Here is a 12,546-nt window from a genome sequence, read left to right as displayed (position 1 = left end):
AAATCCTTTACCTAGCGATGCGCAAAAGCTGGCGTTACCATCCAAAGCAACATAACGGGGCAGCGAGTGATGAAATTCCAGAATGAAAGTGAAAAGAATGACGTGAAAACACTTTGTAAAAAAGTTATAAAATCTGTGACTTTTGGTAATTTTCTTTCTTTGTTTTATTCTAGGTGCTAAAATACTTAGTTGAAAGTCTCACTCTCATTTAAACTTGATTCCACAGTTCAAGACCTTTAGATTAGCCACCTCAAGATGCCTGCAAGTGCCATAGGGAAGCCAGGGCACCCCTGTGTGACTAGGTGCCCCTGTCACTTGGTGCCCCACCCTCCCATACGGAGTTTACATTTTGAAGCAAATACCTGGATTGCAGCCGTATGAGTTGAAACAGTAGAACGCGCATACACAGCTGACTAAAGGACCACCAAAGCATTGACTGCCAATCCAAGTGTGAGACAGTCTCACACTATTTAGTGCGAACCACGATGTCTCACGCAAGTGTGAGCCACGCAGGGATCCTTAACTTAACTTAACATTTAACTAACACTGCTTAACGTAACATAAGACAATGTTCGCTACAGGTAAAGGGTGCGGACTTATGAAAGTACTTGCAAAAGTATATCCACACAAATTCGAGACAAAAAAAAACCTACCCTTTTGAAAAGATGTTAGAAGTTAAGGGTAATAACTTAAACTCTTATGATAACGTTATGATGCCCTTATGAGGTAAGTTAAGGATCCCTGGAGCCACGTTTGTCCCACGCTTGCAAGTGTGAGACATCATTTGTCTCACACTTACAAGTGTGAGACACGGCTTGTTCCACTCTTGCTGCCTATACACTCTCATTCCAGGAACGTGACATCACGTTGAAACGAACGTGACAAAATGTCACGTTTGTTTGAGCATTGTGTCACATTCGTTTGGGTGTGAATTGGCCAAAAATCAGCCTGTTCACATTCAAACGAACGTGACACAATGCTCAAACGAACGTGACATTTTGTCACGTTCGTTTTAACGTGATGTCACGTTCCTGGAATGAGAGTGTATGGTTCCCTGTGGTATAATGCCACGGGATCCACCGAGGGGGCCACCACCCCCGTAATCCTGTGTACAAGTTTGCTGGTAATCTCTGGTAATCCATGGCGTAATCACGTAATCCTTGACAAAATTCTGTCATTTTTCAACGTTTTTGAGTCATTTTCCAACGTTTTCGAGCTACTTTTCAAAGTTTTCGAACCAATTTTCGAAAATTTCACGCGTAATCCCTGGTAAATATCCCGTAATCCCGTAATCTTGTGTACGCCTGAAATGAGAGTGGTGGCCCCCTCGGGATCCACGCTCGTTAGAGACAAACCGTGCCTCACGCTTGCAAGTGTGAGACATACCGTGTCTCACACTTGCAAGCGTGGGACATACAAGGCTCACACTTGCAAGCGTGGGACACACGTCACTCTACAAAAAATGTCCTGTCAACGCCGTTAATTTATTACCAATGTTTGCTGTTATGCAATTCACGGCGTTTGCTGTGAACTAGTTCACGGCGTTCACTGTGATCTCGGTCACAGTGTTCACTGTGATCTAGCCACAGTAAACGCCGTGAATTGGAGCCTGATTTGCAGTACTTCGGTGCTCAGCGGCGTCAAACTCACAGTGTTTACTGGGGACCAGATCACAGAGAACACCGTGAACAAGATCACAGTGAATCCCGTGAGCAGATCACAGTAAACGCTGTGAATTGACCTACACGTAAAAAAAGAATTTGTTGTGACAACGAAAATGTATGTTGATTTTGGGATAGCTAAAAAAAGTTGTTGGGCGTACTATCAATTTGTTGTCAGAACGAACATTTCGTTCTGACAACGAACTATATCGTCAGGAGTACTAAACATAATAAAAATGAATGTTTGTGCTCCTGACGAATAATTTGTCGTGAGAGCAAAGTGTTCGTTCTCACAACAAATTTATAGTACGCCCAACAACTTTTTTTTTGCTATCCCAAAATCAACATAGATTTTCGTTGTCACAACAAATTCTTTTTTTCCGTGTACAGTGAAAACTGGTAATAAATTAACGGCATTTACAGGACATTTTTGGTAGAGTGGTGGCTCACACTTGTAAGCGTGAGACATCGTGGTTCGCACTAAATAGTGTGACACTTGGATTGGCCCCCATGGGAACAACCACGTATCGTCCACGTAGAATCCACGTGAGATAGGTGGATTAGGTGGATAGCATTTTTCTTCCTTAAATCCACGTGACTTTCACGTTGATTTAACATCGATTTAGGCGTATATAGTGGTCCATTGTAAATCAACGTTGACTCTACGTGGATAGTCCAACGGATTTGAGGGACGTTGTGTCTACGTCGATAATGCGGTGACCTTGTGACGAGTATCCAGAGCGGTCCTATCGATATCAATGGTATGAGGATTGAGCGCCTTAACTTTTCTACACGATCTCAATGTCGATCACACGTTTCCAAATTCATTGTATCATGGTCGTGTCTGCCTGAGCCGGATTCATCGCAGAGGATTCGGACTTCCTCGTGGATTCAACGAAGATTATGCGAGGACTTTGGAACTCGATTAGTTTTGAAAGCTACCGACAGAGGGCCTGCTGATATTCCTGTCTTTCCTTACACTCTCGACCTGCAAGTAGGATGCCAATTCACCATATCCCAGAGCCATAATACAACGCCCATCGGACAACTTAGGTGGACTTGTCGTGGTCCTCATAGGACATGTCTCGATCGTATGATTTTTACGACGTCCTCACGGTGATCAACGTATGATTTTTTAGACGTCCTCACGGTGATCAACCGCGAGAGGACTTTCTAACATGAATGCCGGGTAGGTTAAGTCATAGATTTCACATCGATTATCGACTCAATCGAATTATGCTTCACCAAGCTCAGAATGACCGGTACGCGCCTCGATGTAACATCGATGGTTGGTGGATAGGGCGAGTTGCTGAATCCACGTTGCATCCACGTAGTTTGACTTGGACGTTTCTACTCGATTGTCGAATCGACCATCCACGTCGATTCCACGTGAAAATTAACGTTGCGTCCACGTCTCATCCACGTGGATGTTCCCATGGGGGCGCAGTGTTGTTTTTATCCACATTTCGAAAGTTTGACGCACAGGGGGTCCGTGGCAAATCAGGCACGGAGTTTACATACACAAAAAATACGCGACCCCCTTTATGAAATTTGGGTACCAATCAGATGGTAGCCATTGGACGGTTCGGTGCTGTTCGGAACTGTTAAAAATGTGTGACGGTTCGGTATGGTTAATATCCGTTATCCATTTGGTATTGACGAGGCGTACCCACCCTGGACTGGGTACAGATAAGATACGGAAGGTCCAGGGACATTGTTGACCAGACAAGTTCCGTATGTTTCTCCTTACTTTTTTCTAGCAGTGCGGGGTCGACATGCCATCGATCATTCATTATTCAGTAGCGAACGTCACGTGTCAGAACGGTGGCGATTTAGAGCAAACGATAGCAACCGTGCACACTCGTGCTTGCTTCCATGTGTGCGCAGAACACACACGGTAAAATCGGTTCCGGGTGTTCCCAGGAACTCCCTCGAAATGGCCTATGTCTTTACCATAGGCTTTCTGGGAAAACCAGGTACCGTTTTTACCCAGCAGGGCACGACACATGTTGATTACGCGAAACAATGTATTTATTATACTGTTTATTCCACTCTCTTAAATAATAATAACGTTGCAGTTTCACCACAATCGGTTCATTGATTTGAGGACAGAATTGAATTTTCTGCAAGTACGACGACACAACCGCTGCAGTGATTTCTCGTACTTGTGGCGTGAGACATCATTCGTCACGAAGTCGAGGCGTCGTCTGCCTCTTGAAATACACTGTAAAATTTTTTTTAGTCAAATTCCTATACATGTATATGAAGCTATTTACATATACACGTATAGGAATTTTACCATGCACTCGTATGGTAATTTTCCTATACATCAGTACGGGATTATGACTATTACGTGTACAGGCGTTCTCCCATCCGTTGTATAGGAATTTTCCTATACATCGGAATGGCGTAACTGCAATGCATGTATAGGATTTCCACCACAATATCTAAATTAGGCAGGCTGAACCAGATGAACTGTCAGATATTTAATACAACGGCCGAACTTTTCGCCGTAATAGATCATCGAGTACGAATCATTACTGATCCTTCATCACGGTCTCCCAAATTGGCAAAGTTCGACTTTACCAAACGGACACCCAAGGTGAAAGTTCTATCACCTCAGAAAAATGATGTAAGAGTTGAAAGGTACTCAACTTTCTTACAAAGTGGTGGGTCGCGAGCCCCCTGACCCAACCAAATTCCTAGCCGCAGCGTACCCCGAGAAGTAAGTCCGTCGAAACGACACTAGCGCCATCTAGCGGATAATCCGGACAGTGGGCAAACAAGCAGCTTTTGTGAATTGTGTACGTTTTTAACAAATAAACGCATTGATTACCAGTGTTAAGACAAAATACAATAATATGAATCGCTGTTCATGAGGTTGATGGCAAATTCCTTTTTTTTCAGTTGGCCGTATTCCTATACAGGGCTGCAAAATTCCTATACATGTATAGGAATTACTCAAATTCCAATACATGTACAGGAACATTCCTATACATTTTCAGCCCGTAAAGCAAAAAAACCAATACAAATCGGAATATTCCTATACATGTATCGGAATTTGAGTAATTCCTATACATGTATAGGAATTTTCCTTGACCACTGTATGGTAAAATTCCGAACATTTTTTACAGTGTATCTTTCATGCATGCAAGCAAACCAATCAACAAGATGAAACTTGACGGGCGGCCCGTATAGTTTTCTGCTCCACAGCGTGGTGAAGTCAGGTTTGGAATACGAAAACAATTTGTTTTTTTAATGAAGCTTTACCAAATAGTTAAAGTAAGTTTGTGACGTTTTCGGGTGAGGTGTGTGAAAAACAGCTAAAAATGCGTCTAGAAATAATTTACTTATCGTCTTAGGCCTACACGTATCCAGCACTTATGTTGCAAGTAAGACCCTTTTTAAATTGAAATTTAATGGAATCATCTATTTGACTACAAAAAGTATGAAGATAGATGTTGGCTTCCAGTTGACGTAATCTCTCAACGAGAAGTTTGCACTTCAAAGGGATTCTGCGCAACAGTTTTGGTCTGATTGGTCATTTGGGCGCTCGCACTGTACGAAAAAACCACAGTAAATCCCGTAAATTTTTTTGCTGAGATTTATTGTACTTCAGAACACATGATTTACTGTGCCTGGCTACAGTGTTTACTGTACCTGGTACAGGATATTCCGTACTCCACTCCTGTGGTACAGTGAATCCCGTACAAAGTACAGTAGATCCTGTAAAAAAATACAGTAAATCCTGTACTCTGAACTACAGTGACAGCTGTACTTATCACTACAGGATTTACTGTGATTTTTTCCCACAGTGCGCACACACACAAACTGCCCGCGCCAGGACATAAGTTACGCATACACACACTGAACCGCACTGAACGACTGCGAGTCGGTCGTCACACAGTCACTCGGAGCTCTCTAGGCCTGCTCTCCCGGCTACACCTAGTCTCATTGGAATCATTATCTTCTCTTTGCATCGCAGTCACTGGAATCATCATATCCCTTGACTGGGCGCGTTTAGATCTGAATCGAACTGGAGTAGAATAACCAGGAATGTCGTGAAGGAGTGAATAACCTGTGACAGAAACGAAAGATTTTAGAGGATGCGCTAGAGAGTCAACTGTGTACTTGTGTACTTGGAGTATACCGAAGGAATGTGCACTCTAAATGTCATACGAAGAAATACCCCGTAACACGAAGGAAATGGCGCAAGCGTGCACGAACGAAGGTTTTTTTTTCTTGGTATTACGAAGGTTTTTCTTTGTATCTTACATTGAAAAGGCTAAAAAGATTCGTATTCCGAAGAGATATTGTTTCGTATTATGCTTGCGCCGAATTAACTGTAACCTACAAGTAACAAAGGCCAAATTTCATCGTAAGACATTTAGACAATGATAGTGATAGTATACATCTACAGGATGAGATGAGAGTCAGATTTCATGGACATTCACGGGAACGCTGACTGTATAGGATTGTACTTGCTCCACTCCTACACTGCTACAGATGTCCACATTAGATCTTGAAATGTCTTATCGGAAGCCGTTACAACTTTACAATCACAGCCAATGGTTTCACTGAAAGCATGTTCTGACTCGTCCGGTAAAAGAAATTCTTGCGGGCAGGAAGCTCCCCTGCATGAAGCTGTTGATCTTCCATGTTTAATTTTGTTTTTCGACAGCGAGCAATGCTGCATTGCTGACTTTTGCGGAGGAAATTTTAAGTTTACTCTACGAACGTTTTTGTAAGCAACGCAACGGGAAAATTGGATGAACTAATGATCGTCATAGAGGCAAGAAAGGTTTCTGGTTTCCCCAGGTAGCCTATGGTCAACACAGGCGGTTTCCAGCGGGCTTGGAAAACAGGAAGCCGTTTTTGCCGCACACACTTCGCATCAACACAGCTGCTGACCGCTTTCATTGTGGTGTAATCAAAGTACAGCAGGTCGTAGACGCCGTAGCGACAGTCTTGCAACTGAACTTGTCTTCTGAACCCCTGCACCTGCAAACAAATGACAGGACCGGACAAGAGGTTATTACCGCTTGGGTGTGTTTTGCCAAGTGAGGGCAAGGAGGCGACCGGGAGGTTGGGGGTCCACAGGTCCGGACACTTAATGGACCGGCCAGCCAATTCCTATGGAACTGGCAACTTAGTTCGACGGAGCTTTGCTTCACTTTACAATAACCTTAATGTCCTCGAAACCTAGGTAGTGGAAGCTTCCACTGTAAGGGGTCTCAGATGGTCTGGTCGCAACTTGCCTCTCTGTTTGTCCTGTCCGGGATGCATGTGTGTTGCGACAGGAACCGATGGAGCATATTAGATATTCTTGTATGCTGAAACACAGAACAGCACTCATCGCATCAATAACTATATAGTCAATTGGCTCACACGCACTGATTTGAAATGGTAGAATAAGTAGTTGTCTGCACTGCAAGAAAAAGTGCGAATATTACGACTAAAGTACAACGGAAACGGTACAACAAAAGTACTAGGGATGAAAATGCCCGGAAAGTTTCCGGAAAAATTGAAAAAAACAGTGTTTTTTTTTTCGTTTTTTTCCCTGGCCTCGGAAAAATTGGAAAGATTCAGCCTGAAAAGTAGGCAAAAAGTCGGACACTTCGCCTGAAAGTAGGCTAAAAGCATACCTTTAACCCTACTGTGAACACGATTCTCAGTGCACTCAAACTACTTATACCCTGTTATGACTCCTTCTCGTGCGTTTTTTGAGCTTGCTGTTGTTAATCTCGGGTTGTCAGTATAGGTTAAGTTGTAAAAAAGCACAAAAGTGGTAGATTTCATGTTCATAGTGCTTAAAAACTAATTTTTCCTATTTTTCCTTTTTTTCCAAATTTTCTGGGTTTTTTTCCAACTTTTCCGGTTTTTTTCCGACCCTTTGAAAGTTTCCGGAAAATTTGCATCTCTAAAAAGTACAAAGGGGATAGTTGAAAATACAACGAGAATGGTACAAACTACAACGAGGCCTGGACTGCACGCACATAGCAGACGAAACCCTTTTGCTGAACCCATTTAAATGGGTACTTTTCATGCACCCATTTCATTGGGTCCAACCCATGAAATGGGTGTATGAAAAGTACCCATTTAAAGGGGTTGCACCCATAATGGATCTGACCCATGAAATGGGTGTATGAAAAGTACCCATTTAAAGGGGTTGCACCCATAATGGATCTGACCCATCGCAAAGTGTCCAAAGTCAGACTGGACTTTATATTATTTATTTTACAAAGAAGAGTAGTCTGATCTCGATGAACGTCAAAAACTGACCTTGCGACGCTGAACACAACGGTGCTGTCTGATTTGGCCTAGCTGCAGTAGTTTACAAGTTACCCTGAATAGGTGTGTAGCGGGTTTGCCTACCTAATTGCACTACATTTTTGCCTACCTCGCAGGCGATCCTTGACCGAACCCAAAAAGCTGGGTATAAATGGGTCCTACCCCATCTCCAACGGGTCTCAACCCATCTCCAATGGGTCTCAACCCATCTCCAATGGGTTCACGACCCATTCACAATGGGTCTCATTCCGTTCCAAACGGGTCTTAACCCATTCTCAACGGGTCTTAACCCATTCTCACTCCAGGCTGATTCCTAACAACAATTGTTCAACAATGGTTCAAAAATTGTTCAACAATTGTTGTACTTTGAGAGTACAAGAAATTCCTGAAAAAATTGCCAGGAATGTTTCTAAGTTTGTTGTGGTTTTTTCTAGCAGTGTGGAAGCTCCACATTCAACAGGTCCGAGGCGGTTTGGAGTAAAACCGCCAACGGCAAACTTCTGCTGCCCACAAGCGAAGAATCAGAGTACTCCAGCCACGGAAATCCTGCACTGTTGTCGTCAATTCCGCTACAATCCTTCTCGCGACTTTGAGATTACCTATTAATGAAACAAAGAGTGCAGATTTACTGCATAGGGAAAATATTGTTATATAGACGTGTCATTGCAAGAACAGGCCTGCACACGCATTACAACACTGAAAACGTAATGGTCGGACACATGGCCAAAGTATGGCTTGACAAAAAGTCACGCCATAAAGTGGCGTGACACGAAATTCACGCCGATGAACGGCGTGACATGTGAGTCACGCCGCTATTTGGCGTGAATGACAATGCGTTTTATGAGACAAGTCATGCCAAAAAGCGGCATGACAAGAAATTCACACCAAAAATTGGCGTGAATTTTCGAGTCACGCCGATTTTTGGCGTGACTTTTGTGTTATGCCGTTAATTGGCATGGCATTTATTCACGCCCCTGCAGCGGCACGAAGTCACGCCGGTAGATTTTCAGTGAATATATAAATACTCTGTGAATTCAACACGGTAATTATTCATTACACTGTCATAGTCTACTCACGAGTAAGTACTCTCTTCAGCGTACCAAGCTGCATATATTGTCAGGCGTGATAAGGTGTGTACGGATCCAAGCACACTCTCGTTGGTACACTCATCTGAGCACACTCGTGGAAGTCATAACTCATCCGAGCGCGCTCTCGTGTACTTGCGAGCACGCCGAATGGAGTGTACTGAGCACAATGTTGAGTTGGCAGAGCATTTGAGTACTCTCGTCTGAATATACTTGTGAGAATACACTGTAGATGTCTTACGGGGAAGGCTGCACCAACATATTATGGTGAAGATTTTCTCCACAATACCAACAAAATTCGTCAAAATATCTATAAGGCACACACAGTGAATTCTGAATGGTATGTTATGAACTCAGCTGCACCACCATAATATGGAAGGTTTTCACCATAATAGGGAAAATCTTCACTGTACGACATTTAGAGTGTACACTGATGAGTTCGCGGGGTAGGAAATTAAGGATGCTTCCTTACCGATTTGCACAACTGCTCGCCCATGATGCAGTTTGCCATGAACCTCAACAAAAGGATGAGAGCCCAAGCGCTGACGATGACGCCGTAGTCGGCGAGAGTCCCAGACATCCCTCTCCCGTTTATCATGGCCCGCACGTACGAGACACCAGCGTAGCAGCAGACGGAGGCCTCCATGACCGTGATGAAGAGACAGCACAGTGTAGCACCACCGTGTGCGTTGTTGCTGGCGCGTACCACGTCCTGCAAGTATTCTCTATAATCCAAGTGTGTACTCGAGGAGATGCATACACTGATAATCCAAGTGTGGACCAAGTCCACGCAAGAAAAACGTGGACCACGAATGGTCAGCGCTAGGAAACGTGGACCAAGCTGTGGTCCCCGTTTTGCAGCGTTGCACTCCTCATAGGCCAGTCACACTTGCGAGTGTGGACCACAGCAAGGTCCTCGTGTCCTACACGGTAAAAATGGTACAGGTACAGGTCTGGTTTTCCTAGGGCGCCTATGGTGAAGACAGGCGATTTCCAGATGGTTCCTGCGAAAACGAGGAACCGTTTTTACCGTGTAGCGTGGACCATTCGTGGCCCACGTTTTCTTGCGTGGACTTGGATTGGCAGTGTCCTTGCAAGTGCTACACATCAGTAACTGAATGCTTGGTTGAGTGCACACCTGTACTTGGCTGAGTACACACATCTGGGCGCATACGTAGCAGACTGGTCTTGAGAAACCACTTCCAAGCTAAAGTTAATAAAACTTAAGGCTTTGTCCTGCATATCAGGTTTTCTTTTTTTTCACATCTTTTGAGCTCTCCGAGAGGAAAAGTGCCATCTTTTAAATTTGAGAAACCCCTCATGACCCTCATTCGAAATTTCATTTTCTTAAAACCTACCTGCAAGATTTGCTGCCGCGTTCGAAGCACTCGCAGCTCCAGCGCTGCCTGCCGGTCCTCCTCGGCAGTCATTCCCTGCTCCAATCGGCTAGCCAGAGAGCAGATCTGGTCCCGCACATCGTCGGCGGCCTCTCGCCCGAGGAACACGCAGGCGGCCAGCACGGCGGCGAAGGCATTGTCCACCACCGTCATTTGGATTGTCGGCACCAGGTCGGACACGTAGTAGGAGAACGTTCTCAAGGAGAGCATGTGCTACACAAAGTAGACGCCTCCTCATAGAATAATCCTTACTACCAGAGTAGATCCAAGACAATCCTAACTGTAAGTGTCACTTCAGAGCTATCGTAACTGCTCACACTGCAAGGAAAACCACAACGAAAGTACACAAATTTTTTATCAGGAATTTATTGTACTTTCAAAGTACAACAATTGTTGTACAAAGTACAATGAAACGGGCATGACGAGTGCTGTGCAGTCCAGGCCTCATTGTGGTTTGTACAATTCTCGTTGTACTTTCTTCAATCCTTTTTTTACTTTTAATGCACAGTTTTTGTTGTACTTTTGTTGTACTCTTCACACTTTTCCTTGGAGTGCATAACGTGAAAACCGTTCTTTTTTTTTCTTTTTTTTTTCAAAGTCCGTGACAACATAATCATAAAATTACTTGCCGAAGTGCCGAAGGACATGTGACATATTTCATCCTTATATAAATACGTGGGCTTTGTATTTCAGAGACATCATGATTTGCTGATTTGCAGTGAAGATAGCTCACGAACACTTTTAGGTACCTCTGCAGTTAGGATAGTTCTAAATCTGCACTGTCTGTTAGAATTGTCTTGGATCTGCTCTGGCCCTCAGGACTATACTATTAGGAGGCGTCGAAGTATTAGTGCAGCACTGGGAAATTAAAAAGTTCAAAGAGTGTGCCGTGCACTGTGCACTCAATTTAGTTTTCAGAGTCCTGAATAATGATGCCTGCCAATTTATACTCTTCATCCACTTCACTGTAAAGAATTAGGTAGCCTCTTAACAATTTCACGGCTCACTTTCCTTCCAGGAATTTCATCTTACCGTCCCAAATTTTGTCAGGAAGTGCCATGAAATTTTTGCAGTGGCCATGGATCAAATTGCCCACAGACACAGTGTTGCTAACATTGACTAAAAATGTCACCGGAGTCAACCTTTGTTCAAGTGGCATCAAAGACTGCCGAGCGCGTCTGTCTTTCAGTCGAGCTTCAGCCAACTGCACTGAATAAAGGAAGAGGGCACAGTGGGATACGGAAGGCTATTGCTGTTTTTTTTTTTATTTCCTGCCAAGAAAGTTGCACCTGTAGTGCACAGACAGGCACGCTGGTGAGCAGTTCTCGCGAGATGTGATAATTTCGTGTCCTCTCTCTGGTTCTTCCAACCTAAAGTCGATTTTAACCGGGTCTTTTCCTACCTTTATGTTTTTTGACCTTGAGGACGAGGTACAACTCTCATCAAGATGAAATTTTGCCTCCTTCCACCGTTAAATTGCAAGTTTTACCCTAGAATGTAATTTCCGTGGACACTTTTTGATGTCCTACGCTCCAGATTTGGGGCTTCCCGCCTCTACTACAGCCCAAGGGAGTATGAGAAATCACTTTCGCTAAGTGCATTTTGTTCTACGCAAGTGAGGCTACGTTTTGACGTGTAGAACGTATCTCTCGGGTAAAATTTGCAGACACAAGATGATTCCGAAAATTGTCTTCCACAACTAAAATTCAAAAAGTCTAAAATCGGTTTTTTTGGGACGGTTTTTCTACCTTATGTGCGACCGTTCTGAAACTTTTCTCATATTGTTGGTGCTTTCTTTCTACACAATTTGCAAAGTGGCGGAGTAATGTGGCACCATTAGAACGGAAAATATAAAGTTAAATCTTTGACCTTAGAACTGTTACTATGCAGGAAACTGAAACCATTATCAACAATCTTAAAAATAAGAAGTCAAGCCCCAATGGCATCAACAACATCCTGATAAAAAAGATTGGTCCTCCAATCCTACCGCTAATGTCTAAACTAATAAATAAATCTTTCAGCGAGGGAATTTTTCCTGCCGAGTGCAAAGTGACCGAGGTCATCCCAGTATACAAATCTGACTCTGCCACTGACGCTGGCAACTACAGACCC

At 43.7% G+C, this 12,546-nt stretch overlaps 1 protein-coding gene across 1 annotated transcript in view; it reads right to left on the bottom strand.

Annotated features, from left to right (window-relative positions):
- The window catches only part of LOC117639730 (lipase member K-like), a 24,057-nt gene extending 13,470 nt beyond the window's left edge, over positions 1 to 10,587 (bottom strand). The window contains exons 1-3 of the mRNA XM_034375606.1: positions 10,396 to 10,587; positions 9,510 to 9,749; positions 6,548 to 6,662 (exon numbers count right to left, since the gene is read on the bottom strand). Coding sequence (XP_034231497.1) covers positions 6,548 to 6,662; positions 9,510 to 9,749; positions 10,396 to 10,587 — 547 coding nt within the window. The remainder of the gene's footprint in view (positions 1 to 6,547; positions 6,663 to 9,509; positions 9,750 to 10,395) is intronic.
- Positions 10,588 to 12,546: the final 1,959 nt, after the last annotated feature.

This window comes from Thrips palmi, unplaced genomic scaffold, assembly GCF_012932325.1.
Source record: "Thrips palmi isolate BJ-2018 unplaced genomic scaffold, TpBJ-2018v1 HiC_scaffold_11, whole genome shotgun sequence".
NCBI lineage: Eukaryota > Metazoa > Arthropoda > Insecta > Thysanoptera > Thripidae > Thrips > Thrips palmi.
Note: the sequence above shows the minus strand (reverse complement) of the source record. Positions and strands in the feature narration are given on the sequence as shown.